Source organism: Wasmannia auropunctata, unplaced genomic scaffold (assembly GCF_000956235.1).
Source record: "Wasmannia auropunctata unplaced genomic scaffold, wasmannia.A_1.0 LD329035.1, whole genome shotgun sequence".
NCBI lineage: Eukaryota > Metazoa > Arthropoda > Insecta > Hymenoptera > Formicidae > Wasmannia > Wasmannia auropunctata.
The window spans coordinates 10412-33730 of record NW_012033855.1 but is presented as its reverse complement, the minus strand read 5'-3'; the positions used below and the strand labels follow the sequence as shown (position 1 = coordinate 33730).

Below are 23319 nucleotides of genomic sequence, written 5' to 3'. Positions count from 1 at the left end.
CATCAATCGATCACAGTGGATAAACTCTCTTCTCTTTCTCTCTCTCAGATTCGTCTCGATGGCATTTATATATAAAACTTAGCGCAACACGGCTATCGCGCGGAATCATCCGACTAAGATAAATCTACGATTATCTGAAGTCGCGGTCGCCCCTGCTCGAAAGTGCTCGGTATAAAACAATCATCTCGGTGGCCAGCTCCGAACCCATCGAAATTTCCAAACGCGAAAACGAGGTTCAAGGGACCCCCGTAGCTCCGAAAGAACGTCCGGCGCACGCGGCTACGGATTTCACGTACGACTAATCACTGCTAACCACAACTGACGGAACGACTCCCGGTTGCTCCGGTTCGGGCCCCACGTTTGTCAGGCGTTGCGAGACGATAACCTCATTCGATTTGCCCTCTTCTCTCTCGGAAGATCGATTCGATCAGCTGTTCGATAGTCGTCGAGAAAAATCGAAAATTCTCGACTGGAATTCGCTGAAATTTGTCACGTATAGGTATATGATTTATTTATTATTATTATTTTCATATTTTATAGATATATCTGCATGATAATAATTTGGTTTCAGTTTTATTTAAAACTTTTCTTTAACTTCAACTAGTAGTCATAAATAAAACTTTTTATTTATTAATTTTATTTATTTATACGAAACCTTTTTATTTAAAACTTTTTTTACATAAAACTTTATTTAAACTTTTCTTTTTATATAAAACTTTTCTTTAACTATAATAAATAAAACTTTTAATTAAAACTTTTATCGTCCACGTTTGCTTATCGATGCGGATAGCATAAAAAATGTTACATGATATTATTGTTTCATAAATGAAAGTTTATTATTTATATATCATTCGTATAATAACAAATCATTAATTTAATTACTGCGTAATTATAATTGTTTAAAAGTTTATGTTGACAGTTAAAATGTCAGTGTCCTTCAATTATATAGTCATAAAAATTTATTCAGGATTGGCTTTCACTCAAACATTGACGAGATATTATATTATTATTAAAGACCGCGACACCCTTACGGGAGTTAGCGTGGCTGCTTTAGTAATTGCTAAAATTTAAGCAATTAGTCAATAATACAATATTAATTTAGTGATTTATTGTTAGATCAATGTTTTTTTTAGACATGTACATTGTAATTCATCTGTATTATATATAACTCGCTAATAGTTAATTTTATTTAAAACTGTTTTATAGTTTTACCATACGTGTTTGATTATCCATCAGAGAGATGGTAAAACAGTTGGAAAAAAATGTAATTTTCGCGGCAATATGTTTGATATTACAGCATTACAAGTATTCATACTTATTTATAAAGCATTTATATAATAAAAATCATGATCTTAATAATGTATTATTCGAATAAATCGCAAATTTATGTCAAAAGTCGATAACATCGACATTCTGCGATTACCTCCTGGTCCGCCGGGCCCGCCGGGTTGGCACGAAAATTTATCCCGGGCTGACGGTCTTTATTAGTATCTCGTCGGTGCTCAAACCTTCAGTCCCCCTTGTAGTTACACTTTTTGTACTTTTCGCTTTCCCGCCTTTTTCTCCGATATCCAATTACACGTTGTTCCACGTCGAGTGTAAAAGGTGCACCTCGGTGCAGCCGCGAGAATGAGCTCTTCGCGATCTCCCGCGACGCGTCGCTTTCGTACGTCGATAATCTCAACCGTATATATTCTCGCGCGAGTTTCCGTCTATTTCGTTTGCTCTTCGACTGCGAGACACCAATGACTCTGATCGACTCCGATCCAATATTGTTTTGAGGTTATGAACGATATTTGTACATAATCCCGGTTATGAGATAGCTCTCCGTGAGATTCTTCGTTGTGGTATAATGAAAACTTGCGCGGCCCCCGGCTGTCCTTCCACTCAGAGCGCGAAGATAAACGGTAGTCCGATCACGTTCTTCACCCTCCCGGAGAATGATCTGTGAGTGATTTTCCTCTACCCGTAACGATCAACAAACAACGCGGTTCGGCGGTCGTTGAGTTTCTTGGTTGAATATTAGGAAAAGGGATCAGTGGCTTCGCAATTGTGACTTGACGTCCAGCGGCGAGGAACCCCTGTACCTGTGCGAGCTCCATTTCGAGAAAGCCCACTTCAAGCCCGCGTCCAAGGAGTTGAAATCCAACGCTGTTCCCACTTTGTTCGGTAGAACAGGTTTGTAAGCCTAGCCCAGTTGTCTTATCGCTACACTGTAGCTTCTTTTTATTGAATATCAAACGTATATCACTTTAAAATTCATTGTACTACTTTAGCTGTAAAGGACAAAGACCTAGGAATATACATACATCTCTCTGAATATACTGATACGAAGTATTGTTCAGGCGTTTGATTTGTTCATAGAAAATTTATTATCTAATCATATCATTTAAATAATTTTACTTGCTACAGTGTACTACTTCTTATTGATTTTCCAATTTGTGATTTAACAGTAACAGTAAATATATTTACAAATGTGATTATTTATAGAAATAACTTATAATTATTTTTGTAAATTATATCTTAATACTTATATACTTAAAGTTAGATCTTTATCCTTATAAGATTTTTATGAATTATTATATATAATATAAGGGAGTATTCCGACTAACCACGTTACGATTGGACACAATCACTCATAGCAACCTGTGCCTAGAGGCTTTCTAGTTTCAAGTGCTGTGATTGAGTTGTGATTGGCTTGTATCCAATTGTAACGTGGTCGTTCAGGTACCACACGTTATATAACGATATATAGTATATATATATATGAATCTCTAGGATCTTCGAAAGAACAAAAGGAGAATATATCACAGACCACGCCAGTGAAAGTACCATCAAAACGGAAGAAGGTAGATGAACATTTGCATGCTATAGTGACACCGCCACAGAGTCCGTCTGGTCCATCTACGCACAATAACGTAAGCTTTTTATTTAGTTATTATAATTACATAATATTACGACATATTTACAAAATATTAATAAATAATTCATGTCTGTATGTTATATTGCAGACTGCAGATATGGATTATGTAATAGCTGTAAACGGTTCTCCTTCCACAAACGAGAATTCGGAGAAAACATACCGCTTAATCATACAAATAGACAAAATCCGTAGTAAACCAGGCCCGAGGTGTAAAAAGGCGCGACCTCTGGTAACATTCAATAACGACACGAAAGACACAGAGGGGGCGAGTGGTAGTCCAAGGAAACTTCGGCCGTTACTTATGAAAAAGCCCTGTATTCAGGGTAACTGCAGACTGAGAAAATGTGTATATAAAGGACGACTGGCGTTTCAGTGCGACCTGTGTGAGAAATACTATCTTGCAAAGAAACAGGATGTTCAGACGAAGAGGCACTCCTGCACTAAATGTTCAAAAATTTTCCCCGACTCGCAGTCGCTATACGAACACATCAAGAAGCACTTTATATGTGATATATGTCTGACAGAATGTAACACTCAAGTGACGTTTGACAAGCATATAAGATTGCACGTTAGTACCGATCCGCTGTATCCATATAAATGTCATCAGTGTCAAAAGATATTTGACGTGAAAGATGGTGTTAAGCAGCATTGCCTGCTAGAGCATCCTAAAGGTCTACAGAACACCGTTATTCAAGTTACTTCTCCTATAACTACGTTAGTCCCTCAAACTGAGTATTTTTGTGTGACCTGCAAAACTAATTTCACAAACGACCAAGCTTACAGGTAAACTTATATACTTCTGTAGAAAGAATAATTATTGTTTAAGAGAATTTTGCAGTATGTAAAATATATTATGCATATTTATAAAACAATAATTATATAGCTCATATATGTGCTCATATATAGTTATTAACATTAATTATTAATTATTAATTATTAACATTTATTAATTAGTGTAATAAATAATAATTAAGATTAATATATAATAGTAATTTTGTGTTATAAAATATTAGTATATTACATACGTATATATATTTATTTCATATATTTATTCATACATGTAATATTACCAATGTTACAGGAGTCACGTAAGCTCCAAGCATGGAAAGAATGAGAGCGTTACTTGTAACATTACGAGCGAGGCTAAAAACATAATATCTGTACCGAATCCTATAACCGGGAGTCCACTAGGTATTCTTCAGGCGGTGAAGTTCAGTTGTCGGGTGTGCTCTAAAGAGTTCGACAATGTTGCGGAAGTTGACTTGCACACGAGGACTCACTTGGAGGTATCTGGCGAAGAGCTCCGTTGTAATATATGTAAGAAGCTTTTCAAGAGCAGCGCGGCATACAGCGAACATTTGAAACATCACCTGTCGCGCGGTCATTCCTGTCCAATTTGCTCGAAAGCCTTTATCAATAAGACTACTTTAAACATACACTTGAAAACGCACCCGGCCGCAGCACAGTAAATAGTACAGTTTTGTTACAATACTTTATCATGGATTTTTTTCCGTAAACACTATTCTTTAAAAGACTCTCACTTTATCGTGAATATTTCTCATAAACGCTATTCTTTAAAGGACTCATTTTATCGTGAATTCCCCTAAGCGTTATTCTTTAAAAGACTCACATGTGAAATATAATATTTAAAGAATTATTTTCAATTTGTGTGCGTGACACTTATATCGAACTTTGATACTGTTGCAACGCGTCACTTACGGAAATTTACACATTTGATGTTTGCTCCTTAATCATTAAATATCCGAATAGAATCGTATTTTTACTTTATCTGAATGAGCAAATTCTTTTTATTTTTCACACAATTATAAATTTGAAACTTGAAATTTAAATTTGTAATTCAATTTTATGACATTAGAAAGAAAACATAGAAAGTACAATTTACTGTAAATATTAAATTTATGTGTTGAAAGAGAATCATGTTATTAGTTTGTATTTGCGTATCGATTTCTTTGTGACAAAGAGAATTTTTATTGAGTGTTACAAAATATTGCCTATTTTAGAATATAATTGCCATATATAAGAAGTTTTTTCATAGTTTTGTAATAGAGTTTTGTTTGACGTGCAGTGAGCAAATTCTTTTTATCTTTCTGACAAATTAAAAATGTAGTTTTATTTTACGTCACCAGATAGATAGTACATTTTACTGTAAATATTAAGTTTATGCGTTGAACAAAAATTACACACTTTTTATTTCCAATTTCCAATAGGCGTATTGATACTTTTTAAATGTATGCATATTGTATACATTTTACATAGAATAAAACCGGAGAGCATACATAATATGTGTGTGTATTATTTAATAAATAAATAAATGTTGTATTACTTTGTCTGTGCTTATTTCTGATAACAATGAAATTGTTGAAAATATCACATGTGAGTAAGACATTCGTTACTTGTCAAAAGTTATTTTTCTAGTTTTTCAAATGTTATACATTTACATTTCCTTATAAACATCAATTTTTTAAAGGATAATTCAATATTTATGTTTTAGATATTTCTATCAATCTGTTAAGCTCTTTCTTTTATTAATCTTTTTTTTAACGAACAAAACGAATATAATCCTTGATTATTGAATTTTTTAAATAATGAGAAAACGAGATAATAATCAAAGTAAATAATAAAAAGTAAGAGAATATGTCAGTATTTCGATTTGTAATATTATAAATTTTAAAGCACGCGGAGTATGTTTCGTATAAAGAGACAGAAGTTTCCAGGAAACTATTTTCAGGGAACGATAAAATTCATGATGATACATAATCAGAGATTAAAAACTTAAATTTTGAGATTTAGAGTATTTTTCTTAACTCCGATAGCATTCTTTCGTACTTTTTCGTTGACAGAACGAATCTATTTTTTCTTTTAACAATAGAAAGCTATTGAAAACGTTTTAAAAGCGATTTCTAATTATTCGCATTAGCGGCCGTGTGTTGCGGATTGAATTATTCGCCTATTTTTCGCAGGATATCGACGGGAGTGACAAGTGCGAAGTGATAAAAGACTCGGGGGACCGTGAAGAGGGACTGTGATCGAATGAATGAACGAATGGATGAGCGAACGAATGGCGATAATAGCGTCCTTTGAGGACGCCGCGAATGCTCTCTCGTGAAACGCGCGCAGAATGACCCTGATTTTTACAAAAAAAAAAAAAAAAAACGAAAGGAACGTCCAGAAGTCACCGGCAGCGCGTAAGGGGGCACCTGGGAGTAAGGAAAACCCGCCCCCGCCCGCCTGGGGCTCAAAAGGTGCCGACCCGGCGGCAACCCGCTGCGGAACAATCGCGCCGATGTTCACGGGTCGCCCACTGTCAACGCGGACCACTTCAAACGTAGCCGGCCTCAATGTGTTTATTTGGCCAACGTCAAATTTACTCGTGGAAAAAGGGGAGCTTGAATCGATACGCGTCGCGCCGCCACGGGCACACACGGCGGCGGCGGCATCTCGCCGCCCTGTTTCCCCGTCGCTTGAGAAGACACGAGATCCGATCATTTTGTATCGCGGGGGGATTCGCCTCGCAGCGTGCGGGGCGTGGCTCGTGTAACCCCGTTTGTAAGCTCTTGTGACTTTCGTTCGCCGCGTGCTTAAGTCGAGCACGGGCGTAGTAATCCGATTACCATCGGTTCATTCCGTCGATTTGAGAGAACTTCAGCGGAACAAGTGCGAATTCTCATCTCGCAAAGATTCGTGTACATTTTGGACATACAAATTGGATACGCGCTCAATTAATTTTAAACTTTATTGATCTATAAATATAAGTAAAACATCCTTCAGTTTCTTTCAAATTAGTTATATATTAGTTACACATATTGTTACACATTTATGTTTTGATTTGACTCTCCACCCCTTTCCCATATTAATCGGCAAATGAAGACTGTTATGATAAAGAAGTGTTGACATACCTGCTAACAAGTAAAATCGGAGACGGTCAATTGATCGTGTTCCCTTGTAAGATAAATGAGGCATTTCTTGTTCTTATACTGTGCAACATCGTTAATTATTAACATTGTTATAATTGATAACATGTAAAATATTGAAAAGAATTGTATGACTTGTAGTGAATTAGTTTACATAGAGTTAGAGAATCTATCATTTAATTTTAAAAAAAATAAGCAAAAATAAATTATATATCTACATAATTTCTATAATAGTTTATCTATAATAGTTTATATAAAACACACACACACATACACACACACGCACACACACATGTATATATGGATGTTAAGATGTTATGTATAATGTTTTTATCTTTACTATTCCTAAATAAAAAATTGGCAGCTTGGTAAAACGTTTTCGAATTGTGTACTCGTATATTTCTTACATTGTGTACGAAACTCATTCAAAATATTCTCTATACATCCACATACTTCTTAAATTAATCATTTTAAATGACCGATTTTACATATATGTGTATGTATACATATGTATAATCGGTTATTTGAAAAGTGATTTGAACACATATATAAATAGATTCTTTTGTGCAGACGCATTATGAAATACTAAAAAATCTTATGTATGTTTATATATTTATCTAAATTTACTTGTTGAAATTGTGATTGAAAAATATTGGAGATAAAACTTTAAAGATTATAAATCTTACTATTTTTACGTATTAATAATTAGAAACAATTAAAAAGAATAATTTATCACATGTGGCCGTGATTGATATTATATGTATATTCTTTTTATTAGTAAAGGCCACAATTATTCCAAACAAAAACAATAATAGTTTGTTATTGAAATATTGTTATTGAAATCTTAGAAATTATATATTTTGGAAAAAGTTTTCTACGTTCGACAATATTTATAATAATTATACGTAGCGATTTTCGCGGATGTTATACTTCTGTAATATAAAAATTTAATAAATAAGAATTTAGAATCAGTTTAACTTAATATACACAAACCGCGGTAGTTAAATCCGACTTTTTTTGGAGTATTGTAATCGAATGAAAAAGTATAAAGTAATAAATAAAACGCAGAAATAATATGTTAATATTGTTATTTATTATTATTTATTGTAATGAGTTATGTTACAATAAATTAAATAACCTTTTGTAAATGAGAATTATATTATCTCCTTACAAAACTTTAATATTTTATTTAATAAATTTTGATTTTTTTGTTGCCATGAAACTATACCTTAAGAAAAAGATAAGGTTTAAAATGATGTTGCATCATATCCTTCAATTGAAAAATAATATGTTGTGTGTATATATATATATATATATATATATATATATATACGGTAGTAAATTCAAGAATAATTAAATCAAAATCGAAAATCTATTATAAAATAATAAAAGTTTTTATGAGACTGCAAGAAATTGTTAAGGGTGTTCATTTAGGATATATTTCTTAAAACTTAATTTATTGTAAATAAATGACAATACCGATTATTTCTGTAGTTTATTTGTGACTTCGTCATTTCTTTGCTCGACAAGCTCAAAAAAATTGTTAGATCCCACTGTCAGTTTCCGTATTATAGAATACGTGATGGCGTTTAGCAACGCTTTGTTACGTTCAGAATAACGGCTAGTAAGACGTCAGATATCTTCGCAAAAGTTTGGCTTTTTAATTCGCTATGGTCCTTTCCGTCTAGGTGTCAAGGTGTGCGTACACACGGGATTCGAATTCAGAGGATTAAGAGCGACATAGGGTCGTTGCATGACGAATTACGTAATTCGCCATGGACAGTTCGTGAAAATAGGCCTCGAAGAGTAGGACGTCTCTCAATTTGTTCCCATTTAGTATCTAATGTACTTTCTCAGAAGAATATTCTGAACTGAAGAATATCAGTTTTCATACTTGAAGATTATTTTTCACACAAAAGTATGATAATTATATTTCCTCTCCTCCATCGTGATAAAGTCGTAATGTCGTTAATAACTTACTACTTAAACTGTAGCAAGATATTGTGTCTTTACGAGTTTTTTTTTCAAATTTATTTAAAAAAGGCACGTGTTTTCCAAGCCGTAGATGATCAGCATAGTAAGGAGACAAGCAGTCTCCTGGTGGAGCATTGTGAAAGACCTTCGAAAAATCCCGGAAAGCGACACCCGTAAATTTGTACGGCATTTTTCTGACGTTTGTCGAAAGGGTTGTTCGACCACAAAGCCGGCAAATGTGCAATTCACGTGTCAAAATGACCGACATTTGCCGTCGGGAAGCGTTTTGTCAATTCAACGTGGACATTTCCGTGTGTTCGTGAAAAACGTTCGATCTTGTGACAGTGTGATACAGACAGCTATAAGTGAGATAGATGACACATGTATCATCATTGTAGAAATGAATAAAAATATCGGAGTAAAAAGATAAATTCAGAAAGAAGATTTTCAGCTTTTATTGTATTAATATAAGTATTAAATATTATTTAATGCTAGTAGTAGATAGAAACGGATTAAATTATAAATTACATCAATTTTTTATTAAATATTACCAAGATAAAATAATGTAATATTAATTAATATAATTATATATTGTTTATTATTTATTAAATAATCTAATAAAAATAAATAATTAAATAATGATAATTAATATAATAACAATTTTTACTTTTATCATATACTTAACTTTAGAAGAAAATGATATAAAAAATACATAACATTTTAAAGAAAATAAATTATTCACAAATATTTACATTACCGATGTGTGACATATGCTTATTTGCGACTTTCTTCATTCAATCGTATATATTTTATTTTCTTTATATTCCTATAGGAGATAATAAACATTCGTCATATTTTATGATTTTGTAAAAGACACGTGACTTGATGGGAACGCAAGGTAATTCTTTTATACGAAAACTACGAAAGAAGAGACATTACGGTCTTATATCAATACTCGTGGAAGCATATGCTCCATAGAATGTAAACGCATGAGGATCGCTTACGACCGTCTAAAGGAAAAGACTGAGGTCGGTCAAAGAAAGAGGAACATGTCGAGAGAAAAGACAGGAGAAGGGAGAGGAAGAGAGGGAGAGAAAGAGAGAGAGAGAGAGGGGGGGGGAGGAAGAATCTCTCTTTTGGTACCGGGCACGGGCCATCTGGCAGAACGATCTTTTATTATAGTATCTGTTCCTCCTCTGTAGCTCTTCTCGAACGGCGCAGGATTCACTCGCGCGGAAGTTGGATCTTTGATTAATGGACGGCGAGATAAACCGCATATATCGATTTTTCGATCAATATCGACGGCGAGAATGTTGGCACGAAGGCGTCGCGTTTGCTTTTGCTCCAGCTAATATTCACATTTAATAAAAAAGTTATCTTCTATCTCTTTTCCTTATGTATTCTTTTGATCCTTCACTTTTATCTTCTTTATTTTGCGATGAGCAACCCTTTTTAACATCTACAACATATCAGAGAGAGAAATACAAGAAGGCAACTTTTACAATTCTATACAAAAGAAATTATAAAATATATGTCGGTCGAATGGATGATACCAAAATGTAATTTGGTATTTGTGTAATTGTGTAATTTGTAAGCATTTCTTTTCGAATTTTTCCAAGATATAATGTTCCGCCAACGTGTCAAGAAACACTTATTTTCATTTATTGCGAAGTGCCATTTTAAAAAATAAGACTTTAAATTTCCAGGATATGATTTTTAATGTTTCTCCAGAGAAACACTTTTATTCTCTCAGTTTACTCATCAAGGAATTAGAAAATACATCCCTTTTGTTAAAATAGAAACTCAGAAACAAAAACGTTAACAACATGTTGTTAACAATAGCTTATAAAATGATAACAGCATTAATCCAATCAATTTTTATGAATTAAATTCACAATCACAGACGTTTTCATTAGACGTTAACTAAACTTAAAAAAATTCTTAAAATGTTTGTTTTTACCCTGAAAGCGATATACTACATTATACTTAATATATAAAATAAAAATGCTGTAAGTAAGAAAGGACATACGAAACATAGAATTTATACATCACACTTGACATACAAATGTCTCAGAAACAAAACGCGTTTATGATATAAGTGTGTTGCACGGGAATAGGGTTGCCATCCGTTCTTTTTTTTTAGAGCGTCCGGGGGAATTTTCCGAAGGCGTTCGGGATTTTAAAATTTTCAAAGAATTTTTTAGATATTTTGACTCCTTTCGCGTAATTATTCAAAAACGAGTCGTTAATCTACTAAACACGCTTTTTTTTTATATGCGTCTGGGGTTGCACACGAAATGTCCGGGGTTTTTGGCTTATAAGTTCTAGTTTTGAGAATTTTGACATGACAATCCTACACGGGGATCTAATATAATATCACGTATGATATTTGGGAAACTGAAGTAACGAATACTCTATGCGACTTTATAGATCGCGACAGAGAGAACTAATAATTATAATAACCACACTTCTGTGGAAAAAAATTGTGTTTGGATCTTGAAAGTAGACGGATAAGTTTAATGAGAAAAAAGTATATTCATATTTCTTGCCTATTTGCTTCATGAGAAATAAGATTCTCTTGTATGAGATTTGTTTCCTCGACGAAGAGTAGCATTTCTTCGGCGTAAGAGCGTGATGTCACGTCACGTCACGTCACGTCACGCGCAATTGTCTGGTGGCTGCTGGATGGTCGGATGACTGGATGACTTTCTGGGAGTAGCGCACCCCACATTTCTTCAGGGCGAAAGGGGGGGGGGGTAGGGGGAAAGGGGAGAATATTCACGGAGAGCCCAGGGTGAGCCCTATAATAGCCCTCGACCAGGTCCCACCCTCTTGACAAACAGAAAGGCCTTGAAAGTGTGCACGACCGCAAGAGTCGCCGCCCCTCGCATGGCGGGGCGAAATTTGATTATGCCCCTTCCACGTGGATGAACCCGGCGAGATTCATCGGCGGGTACCCGCCAATGATTTATGCCGCTTTTTTCTCCTTACCGCAGCGACAAGTTGTCTTTGTTGGTCGTTGGCTGCCGTGCGTGTGTACCCCTCTGCATTTCCGTCGTTTTTACTGTATCATATATATGGTATATATATATACATATAGAATGGTTCGAGGCAAAAATTGGTATATCTGTCGTTTTCTTTTACATATTTTACATTTTACGTTATTTTACGAATTCTTCTTTCCGTGATTGCTTTGAATATTATTCGAATTCGAAGCATTGAATCACCCTTCACATATGTATCTATTGTTATGTATGTTTTGTTAAAATTTGTAATTAGAACTAAATATTGATTTCGATATATTAAATATACATATTATAAATAATTATATAATTTAAATCTTAATTAAAAAAGATTTCAGCATTTCTGGAGTTCTTTACATAACGTTATTACTTGTAAAAAAACTGAGTCGAAAAATCCTGAACTATTTTTTTCTACAATGCTAAATAAAGTGATCACTATTGCAGTAATTAATGCTTCATTGAACATTGTAGAGAAAGATGATTCAGGACTTTTCGATTCAATTTCTTATAAGGAGTAGTGCTATATGATTAGGAAGTGCTATTTAAGAACTATTTTTGTCTAATATTTATTAAGTAATAATTATTGTAGTAGTGATCGCTTATTTAGCACTGTAAAAAATAATGGTTCAGGACTTTTCAATTCAGTTTTCTTTACAAGGAATAACGCTACGTAATTAGTGGTCGGTATTTAAGTTATACCCGATATATGCATATGTACATATATCGAAATATCAGTAATTTTTTAATTATAAGCTCCTCAGAATAAATACATATTTTTAATATATTTCATATTTTATGCGAATAAATGCCTACATTTCAGCACATTGCTAATTGCAAATAAATTTGGATAGAATAAATTTAACATTAGAATTATATATCCACGCGTTTTATATTTCAAGTGTAAAGACTGTGAAAATTATGAACATACGACAATCAAATATTAAGTGCAGCAAAGACCGTCGGACAGCCGCAACGCTCCATTTTTTTGTGACGCGAGTTTTTTGCCGACTACGGGCACAATATACCTTCCTAAACCGCAGCAATCCGCGAAAAAAATGTGATCCCAATAAATTCAGCGCGATTGGGTAGAAATGTACGATATTTGTAGACGCCTGATCCATCATCGGTCATTGACGGACGTACAATGAAACGTCAGGAAACGATATTACGAAACGAAAGCGATGCACCCACGATCGCTCATGTTCTTTTTTTCCATTTCAATCGAAACGGACCAATTTTTGGCAATTGTAGTGCACGGGGCGTAAAACTATCATGCGAAAGGCGCTCGTTTGATGGATCTCTTAATGCACCGTTTCCGTAACACGGACGTTCAAATAGCCGTATCTGCAATTTTTTAGTTTTGATGACGTACATCATCAACATATGATACACTACTCATACAAAGCGCCGAGAGATTAATCTCAGGTTTCAGATTAAAATTATAAACTTGATTAGATAAAAGATGGAGTTGTGGGTTGCTTGTAAATCTTAATAAATAAATAAATAAATAATTTAGAATAATACCTTTATTCATCTTATTTTATAAAAGCAAATTTATAAATCGTACATTACTCAAGCACATGAGAAGGTATTATTATTCAGAAGGTGATATTATTTAGTCTTAAATGCATTTATAATAAAATGTCAACTTATGATTCTGATCATTAGAATTGTTAACTCCTGTACAAATTATAGCGAATGCTCCGCGGATTCCGGAAATGGTAACAAGTAATAGCAGGTAGAAGGGATTTAGACATTCATTGACTGCAAATAGAAACCCGCGATGAACGATCGTTGAGTCAACAGCGACGCATGCCTTTCGTCCTTTTCATTACCGCAAGAGACGAAATTTCAACTTGACGCACAGTAGCCGTAATCGGCTGTTGTGAAATCCGTCGCTCTGAGTAAGACGAATCGAAGACTGTTAGTGAAAAGAAAACTGAAGTAACTTCTCAGGTCTGATCAATCCATCATCAGGTTGACATCTATTCAAGTAGAGCATACGCAAATAAAAAGAAGAAAGGAGAAAGATATTGTAAGTTCTCCCAAAATTTGAGTTTCTAATTTTTGGAGTCATTCTCATTGTATTATGGGCATGATAATAAAATATCTGAATTTTATGGGCTTTAAGAACAATAACATGTATATAAAAAAAGGGTAAATGATTATAGCTTGTTATTTATAGACATTAGGCTCTTAGGTAAAATCCAAGTTATAAACGAATTCTACATATTTGACCGTATAAATAAATTAATATTTATAATTAATTAATGATATTCTTATATTTCTTTAAAAATAATTTAATTACAAATATATACACATTATACATACGACATTAATTTACTTATTTATTTTGAAATAAATAAATCTTATACAATTGTACTTATTTACGTTTTATTAAGAGAAATTTTAGAGAGACTTCTTTTATATGTATAAGCTACATAGTTTGTAAATTGCTACTAAAATCTATGTATAATATTATTAAAATTATGTGATACATAGTACCAGAAGATTGTGTACGATTGCGTAAAGTTCAAGCGCCCTTTGCAAACGAGCGACGGCGACACTGTGATGAATGCGATGAAGGGCAAATCCGAAGACCCATCAATGGCCCTCGGCTGATTTCATAGAAATATCGTTTTGACAGAAGAGTATCGTCACAGTCAGTGGAAGCGAGACAGCCGATGAAAGCGAAACAGCCGATGGTTGAGAAGAAGAGGGTGAGTGACGTGAATCGACGGGGGTGGTTATCTGTTACTGAGGCTGTTACTGAGGCCATTGAGGGTCGACTCTTTCATTTTCTTTGTCTCTTCGAACGTTACACAATAAATCAATGACGTGCTTTTACAAAGTACTATACTCTTCAAAATGCTATACGTAAATAATCAGTATATATCATCATAAGCAAAATATTAACAGTATGCAAATTGTCAGCAGGTATAGTACAAGCACAGTATTGCGATGAATTGACACACCTGAATTATACTCATACTTCGTCGGCAGACTCTGCCGACATAAGCAGATTGCCAACAGTATCAAGTTATTTCGTTACAGATTCTGTTATTTTTCTGTTGTCATTTTGCCGACAAAAATTGTAACAAAAATTTTAAAGAATCTGTTTTTGCAGATATGACTATCTGAAATATATAATAGCTTAATTCGCTTTGTCGTAAACATAATTTTCATTATATGTTTAATTGATCTGTCTGTCAATTTCAGAAACTAAATTGGCTTTTAAACAATTTATTCTTTCAGTTCATGTAATTGTGGACTTTAACGTGTGTAAAGAACTTATAAGAAATATGCGTTTTTATTTTGCATTACATATACAAGATATTCAAGTTCATTAAAATCGGATGAGAAGGAAAGATCGACTCGAAGATCGAGAAATTTGTGCTTTCTTTTTAGTTACAAAAGTAAAGAAAATATCGAAATATCTGATACTTATTAATTTCTCTTAATCTTATGTAATTGTATTTCAGAAATATTTTTATTTCTTTACTTTGCAAGTGTGAGTATTTATATTCCAAATGTGATACTCGATCTCAGAAGTAACGGTGTACATTTAAATGCAACAATATCGCGATAAACATATTCTTATACAAATTTTTAAATGCACCGTATTGATATCTTACGACGTAAAAAATTGTCTTTAGTATAATTTTCTTTTATCTTTTATATTACTACCTAATTAAAAATATTTAGTATATACATATATGCAAGAATGAAAATCTCTTATTAAATATTATTTAATAAATAATAGAGTGCGCTAGATTAAAAATGGATGACAATATGACAATCGGGTTAATATCGGATGGCTAAGTAAACGTTTGATTTGTACCAATCTCCCACGCTTGTGCGACGATCCTCAGGGAGATTGTAACCCTTCTGCGACCAATAACAATCGGCGTCGATGTGAAATTTCGTGTCACGGGCGTGCCTCGTCGGAGCAGTTTGAAGAAAGCGACATGCTCGAGCGAACGGGGTGGGCCCACGATAGGCCTTGCGATCCCTCGATATCGTTCGTTCGTATCGGTTCTGCATCGACTTTCCCTACCCCTCCAACCGCGCTGACTTTCCACACGCTGATCGTTCGTGTCCCTTTCCTCCCTCTGCCTGCACTCGTGCTCCCTCGCGACAAAAGGGGCGAGAGCCCCGTGGCCGCAGCGACCGATTAATTCTCTACAAAAGGGGCTGCGTATCTCGCATCGAGCCCTCGACAGGCCCCTCTAAACCCACCTACGGCCCCTACTGCCAACGGCGTCCACGCTTTCATCCTCCTGCAGCCGATGCTTTACGAAGGACGATCCCTCCCTCCTCCATCCCTAAAGTGGATTGGCTCGACCCCCAAAAGGGCCATCGGCAGGGGAAAATATTTCTATAAGTATAAGATCGGGATGAGCCTAGATTTGTATTCAGTTACCTTTGAACAGCTCTTACTGTCGGATTGACTGTCCCACTCGTGTGTACGACACAGTGGAGTTTTTACGTGACCGAGGAAGTGTTCGACGTCAACACCAGTTCCTCTCGAGATGTCCAAGCCGAAGATCATGGGTTTATTTCGACCTTGGAACGATCTGGAGACAGCAAATGAGGCGTCCGGAATCGTTGACAATGCACTCCGCGACGTATCAGACAGCAGGCAGGAAGACGACGAGCAGGTCGTGTCCTCGACGACGTCGACATCCTTGACGAGCATCGCCGAAACGGCGTCTGACGACTGTGACGGCAATCCCTTGGATCAAGAAACTTCGGCCTCGACGTCGTTAACCGGTTTTCGTCGCACGCGGACACGGGGAAGCGAGTCCTTTGATGATGACGTAGCGATCAGAGCTATGTCATCCCTCGAAGACGAGGATGCCTTCGCGCAAGATGTGAAGCGCAACTCACGTGTCTTCCGTTCGCAGCAACCTGCAGTGGACTCGATGACTCCGGTGTCGCGCGCAATTCCCACTCGGGATTCCGACGAGTTCAACAGTGACGCTATTTCGCCGAACTGCGTCTCAACGCTCAGGGAATTTCGATCATCGGAGGATTTTGCCTCGATCATCGGGGCTTATCCGATGATCGCGAATTCAGATGTCGCGGGACCATGGACTCTGAGCTCCGAGTCGCGCATTCCCGACGTTCCCAGAATACATTCCGGTGTCTATCCTGCGATACATCCCGGATTTCAGTCCGGAATCTACCCTGGAATCTTTCCTCTGAACCTTTACAATCATTCCATGGAGGAAGCAGTGCAATTAGTGCATCGGCAGGATGCTGTCGCTAAAGAGATGAAGAAGATGCGCCCGAAGAAACACAACTGCCCGCACTGCAGCATGGCATTCAGTAACGGCGGCCAGCTTACCGGACACATTCGCATACATACTGGTTAGTTACAAATTTTATTGTAATTAATATATTTATTTTATGTTTGATATATGAGTAAAAAAATAGTCATGCATGAAAAATGTTTTTAAATGAATGTTTTAAACATTTCTAAATAGTCTCTTTTTTTACGTAATGATATTTTGCTCAACTCAGAATCTTTAAATTTAGTTTGGCAAAGTTACTCTTATTTTAAAATTGCATTAGAGGATTTTTTCAAATACAAAGAATGTTTAAGAAGTAAAAACCAAACAGAAAAAAATGAAAATTTTTTTAAAAATTTATTGTTGCAAAAAATTTTAGTGTATATTTTTTCTCTTTTTTGTATAATGGCCGCAGAAATTGAGATATTCGTTGTCGTTTTATATTTCTAAAAAAAAAGATATTTAATTATGTGCATTTATGTGTTAAGGCTTTCATATATAAAACAAATATTGAAAATAAAAAGACTATAAGAGTCAAACGCAGTTAGTGGTGCGCGAATTCTTCAATATAAAGTTATCTTTAATTAAAATTCGTAAATATAGTCATTGATAACATAGTTATGAATGAGTGTTTCGGCTTCACTTTAAGCCATCTAAGAAAAGACGATTTAGCTCATGCTCTCGTGCTTTATATTTCTTTTGTATCTAATTTTTATATATTTTTTTTACATACAAATGCTTTGCAAAATGTCTGCAATTTCTATGCAGACAACACACACATTTAAAAAATTCGTGAATATTCTCAGAGAGATTTATCATTCGATAAAAAGAGTTTCCACGTCTACTCATGTATATTTGATTCTAGCTAATTGCTTAAGTTATTGCTTCGCACAATAAATTCATACGCGAACATCCATGATTATCTTTCTAAATTTTCTATTTGAGAAAAATAATATCGAGCAATTCTTTGGATACTATTCGAATAAATTATATCACAAGCAAAAGTAAGTGATCGTGAATTACGTTTGAACGTAACATGCAGAATTTTCATTTCTATAACAGGGGAGAGGCCTTTCAAGTGTGACGTCGAGTCCTGCGGGAAACGGTTCACCAGAAATGAGGAACTGACTCGGCACAAACGAATTCACACGGGCGTTCGGCCTTACTCATGCGTCTTTTGCAAGAAGCGATTCGGACGCAAGGATCACCTCAAGAAGCATATGAGGACTCACGAGGTACGCGATTCGTATCGCGTTTCGACAGCGGCATTAGGCATGATCGCTTCTTTAAGCTATCCGTTTCAACAAACTACCGAACTTTCGCCGTATCTCTATCAGATCTGACGTTGGATCATCGGTGGAAAATCGAGCGCGACGATTACTTTGATAATAAACAAATTTAACTTTTGTAACGTTTACAACAAATGTGCACTACCTCTCGACTCTTAGGGAAACCTTCGATGAATATTCCGAAAGGTTTTTGCATTAGTTAGCAAGGAGTCTTATCCGGTGAAGGAGATCGCTAATTCCGAATGTACATATATAGTGAGACCATGAATTCCGACTTAATTCAAGTCGCGAAAATTTTCTCTTTCGTACAATATAGAAAACGACGCGAATATCTTGCAACATTGTAAATTAGATGAGTTGCGACTATAGATATTTTTATATCTATTTATAAGCTAGAATAAGTAATTTTCATGTATTTTATACAGTGTAATGTACTAGTCGGATATCACTGTATCATACATTAACTCTTATCACTGCGGTATTATCGTGCAGTCTAAAGTTTGTCGAACTGTTCTCTTGAAAATTTGTGAATTTTTTGAAAACATTTACTTATTATTTATCTCATACACTTCACTAATCTATTTCATTAGACAAGCAAGGTATACGTGGGATCGAACTCGAGAATTCGATGCCTTTTGACTAATGATGAGTCAATCGCTTTTACATGGATTCACGCGTCATTCAATTTAACATAATAATATAATATATAAATACTTACGTAATATAAGGTATATGTATGTACAGATTTTATTATTGTTTCCCGATTTTGGTTTACAAGATGTTCCATTTTACATTCGTTTATTTCTACTTACAATTCTAACTTATTCTAATTTATATTTTTATTCACGATTTATTTAACTTACAACTACAATTTAATCGTAGAACAATTTATTTCTATTTCTTTCTGTTTTACGAACATGAACTTTCCGTGAACTTTTCTATTTTATTTTCTATTTTTTTTATCTTATAATACAGTACTTTTGTACACTATATTATAAGATATGAGAGAAACATAATATGAGAGAAACATAATATAGTGTATATACTTATGTAAGATCATATAAATATTCATCTTTTTTTTAGCGTCATATCCTCTCAGCGAATGTTGGTAATCATCCCGGCTATTATTTCGTTAATTGTCACTCTAAACAGTTCTAGGCATAAACATAACAGATTTACCAAAATTGCCTTAAATTCTTCAGCCGTGAAGTCTTCCAGGCTTTTACCGTATCTTGCCTTGCATAACTAATTGAGTATAGATGATACTTAAAGTTCTTATATACTTTGAATAAGTTAGATGTAGTAATGTATTTTTTTGAATGAAAATATGTTAAATGTAAATATATGTACATAAAATTGTCTAGTATGTTAGGTGTAAATATTCAAAGACTGAATAAGTTTGAAAAACGCATATTTTATATATATTTATTACTTTTATATATTATATCTGTTATACATTTGAGGGATTTATTGTTAAAATAAATATTTATAAATCGATAACGTTTGTTTATTCTTACTAAGAGTTGCTAAGATGTTGCATGTATTTTTTATCTTAGTAATAATAGATAATATTAAAATATATAACTCCAAAATGTATATAAAATGATTGATTTTATTGTTAAATAATTGGTTTTATTATTGCAACAATTGGACATTTAAATTGCACATGACAATTTTTAATTTGTATTACCGTTTTAATTATTCCAGGTAGCAAAGTATCGTTATTTATCATTATTCGTTATTTTGATCAATATTATCAATTATAAAAATTCGTAGCAATATTACATTTTCTGTTAATATTATAATAATATAAATAATATAATAATATTGCATTACGGTCCGAATAACAATGATTGCAATATATTTCTGATAAATCTATGCACCATTTCTCGCATAAGTATGAGCTCATATTTTAAATTAGTTATTTAAATCAGGCAACGATATTCGTCCGTCAACGTTGCCTCGAGACTACCACCATTTTCCCGGCGATTAAATTCAAGATGGCGTCACCAGCCGATTGCAACCCCTCGTGTATAATAGAGAACCCCCTTGCTCGTTTATGCGACGCGCTGTAAAGGACGTAGGGGGAAGAACGGTGGGTTGCGCCCTTTCGCCCTCGGAAACGCACACGCGTCTCTGGGTTCGTGCTCTTTTTCCGCCTTTTTTTTCATTACAATACGTTTTTATGGGATGTTTCGCGGTTGCGTATAAATCTGTAATTCCGAGGGAAGTATGAAAGGATGATATGCTCGTCGAATCAAAAAATTAAAAAAAAATTGGATATAATTAATTTCAGAAATCTTTTATATATTTGATTCAAATTCGTGTCTCTAATTTTATTTACAATTTTTCAATAGCTTGCAAAATAATTGTTTTGTGGATATACAGTGATTCACAAAACTGATTAAATGTATTACACGATAATTATATGTATACGATTAATTGATTAAGAAAACACAACTGAAAAAAGAGTCTTTCAATATCATGATATAACATGATATTGACAAATAGCTATGATTCTGCTGTAGATATTTTTATTTATGAATTTTTGAAAGTGATTCATATATAATACGATTTGATTTGTTTCATAAGTCACTATATATTTCTAGAAATTAATGACAATAAATATTTTTCTTATACTTTACAATTGTGTATAACAAAAAAATTAAGAATAATATTAATATTAGAATGTTTTAGTACATTATGTACATTTGTTGGTATGATTCTGTGTTTTTAAATTAGAATTATATAAAATACGTATTTCCTCAAGTTGTAAAGGTTTTATTAAATATCCTTAATGTTAATGTTAATCAAACATGATGTAATTTGGAAGATAAGAATTTTATTAATTAATTGCACATATAGAAGGGTATACAATTCGCCAAAACAGATAGCCTTCTCTTTTAATTATTTTAAAAAATTATCTCGGCTTTTTTAACTTTCCTTCCAAGTCTTAATTGCAATTGAGCACACACCAATAGGCGAACTTTAGATTCGAAGGCGGATTATGAGTGGCACGCGAATGTTAACTTCCGTCCGGGACGTGACACGGATACGATCGCAACTGACAGAACTGGATAATCCGGGAGCTACTGCGGTAGCTTAGCGTTAAGTGTACCAGATTCTCACACGGGGAGTCCCGGTAGCAATTCGGGTAGCGGAAACCCCGCTGGGACTTTGTCGGGCTCGTTGACACCCCCCTACCGTTCTACAGATATATGATCGCGAGCCCTCTAGAGTTTCTTTCTCTAGAACACGAAGCTTTCTTCCCAGTCTCTCTGTCCCTCTTTGTGCACTGTACTGTAAGTTTCGTCGTTCTTTTCCGAAGATACGAAACTTCGTTCCCAAGTCTCTCTTTTAAAAGTTCCTCTTTCTTCCAGCTACGCCGTTTCATCCTTTCAGATCTTTTCCCATTAAGCACTTTCTTAGAGTTTTTAAATTGAAAGGAAAACTCTATGGACTTTAAATTCTTCTTTAAAACAAATAACGCGTCTTACGATTTCATCCTTGTTTAGCTTTTTATTCTCCTCCGCAGGTTGGCAGGTGGTTTCTGCTGTCAGCCTGTTTCAAACCTCATAATCGAAGGGTAACCTTGGGTTTAACGGTTACTCAAATGCACCCGGATTACAAATGGGAAAATCCTACCCCTAATCTCTCGGGTTATATCGATAATCTAATATCATTAAGTCGACTACACCCGCCAAATATTCGTGACATCCTTTGTCGCTTCTACTTTTGCACTTGACGACAAAACAAACGGATTATTTCGTTTTAAATTGTTTTCTGAAGGTAAGATAAAAATAAAGAATTTACTATTCAAATTTATTCAAATAACAGTATCTTCTTTGCATATAATTTAACAAAACTTGACTATATCTTTAAGGCGGGATGTTTTGAGTACATGATGAAGTCGATCAGGCCGATCGCGACATAGCTGTTTCTTATACTTTCTTTTAATTCATTCAACAGATATTACATATATACATATATTAACAATTCTTATGTTCATATATCGTATAACGATCGGATTTATGCCTATCTGAACTCCCAATAAATTTACAATCGCTTCAACTCCCTAATAGCTGTCATTCCGAGGAAATCGCTGTCAGCGAATACAAATTCTTCCGCTTTCGCCATCACCATTCATTCTTCTCGCCTTCTATATGTACGCGCGTCCAAACATTACCTGTGTGTTGCGCCGTCCATGTCGCAGATCGCGTCCCTTGTGCATCGACGCACGCCGCGGGTGGGCCTGTATATCGGAATGTTTGCCCGCGTCATTGTTGCGCGTCCGACACTCGATACGTTCCTCCCGGAATCCGGTTTTAAAAAGCGCTTAGAGCCCCCTAATAGCCCGGCCACCTTCCCTCCTGCCTTACGCGAGATATCGCTTCACCTTCGGGGGATCTCTTGCGTTTCCCCCGCGCGAGGACGAGTGTGTTTCTCGCGCTCACCGGGAAGCCACGGGGGCACACCCGGGGCGCCGCTGACTTTCTGATATATGGATCGCTCGTATCCATTCGCAATTCAGGGACGATGAATACGCGCTGACGTTCCTCGTTGCGCGCACCTGAATGGTTATACGGATCGCTCGACAGAATCACCACGACAGGCTGGACTGCCCGCGGGGATGAGTAGTTTGTAAACGGAAGAAGGTGCGAGTAATGTAATCCGTTAATCGGGCTGTCAGATCAGGATACAATTTGAGTAGATGAGTTATTAAAGTGAAAAACGTTAAAAATATAATATATGAAAAATCTTAGACAGGAATGTTCTCAAAAATTTCAATGCAATTATTTTTCTTTACATGGAACTCTCTAAATTTTCTGGAGTGAGATTCACTCCAAAAGAGTGAAAAGTCACTCAGATCGGAAGAGCACACGT

General features: G+C 35.0%; 2 protein-coding genes across 2 annotated transcripts; both read left to right on the top strand.

Annotated features, from left to right (window-relative positions):
• The first annotated feature begins 1632 nt into the window (after nucleotides 1–1632).
• On the top strand, nucleotides 1633–5266 carry LOC105460095 (zinc finger protein 26-like). Its single transcript, XM_011706537.1, has 5 exons — nucleotides 1633–1947; nucleotides 2027–2178; nucleotides 2779–2918; nucleotides 3012–3706; nucleotides 4005–5266. The coding sequence occupies exons 1-5, from the start codon at nucleotides 1853–1855 to the stop codon at nucleotides 4390–4392; spliced, it is 1470 nt and encodes a 489-aa protein (XP_011704839.1). The 5' UTR covers nucleotides 1633–1852; the 3' UTR covers nucleotides 4393–5266.
• An 11118-nt stretch (nucleotides 5267–16384) lies between these two features.
• LOC105460098 (zinc finger protein Xfin-like) lies at nucleotides 16385–18489 on the top strand. The gene is made up of 2 exons (XM_011706540.1): nucleotides 16385–17225; nucleotides 18209–18489. The coding sequence occupies exons 1-2, from the start codon at nucleotides 16385–16387 to the stop codon at nucleotides 18487–18489; spliced, it is 1122 nt and encodes a 373-aa protein (XP_011704842.1).
• Nucleotides 18490–23319: the final 4830 nt, after the last annotated feature.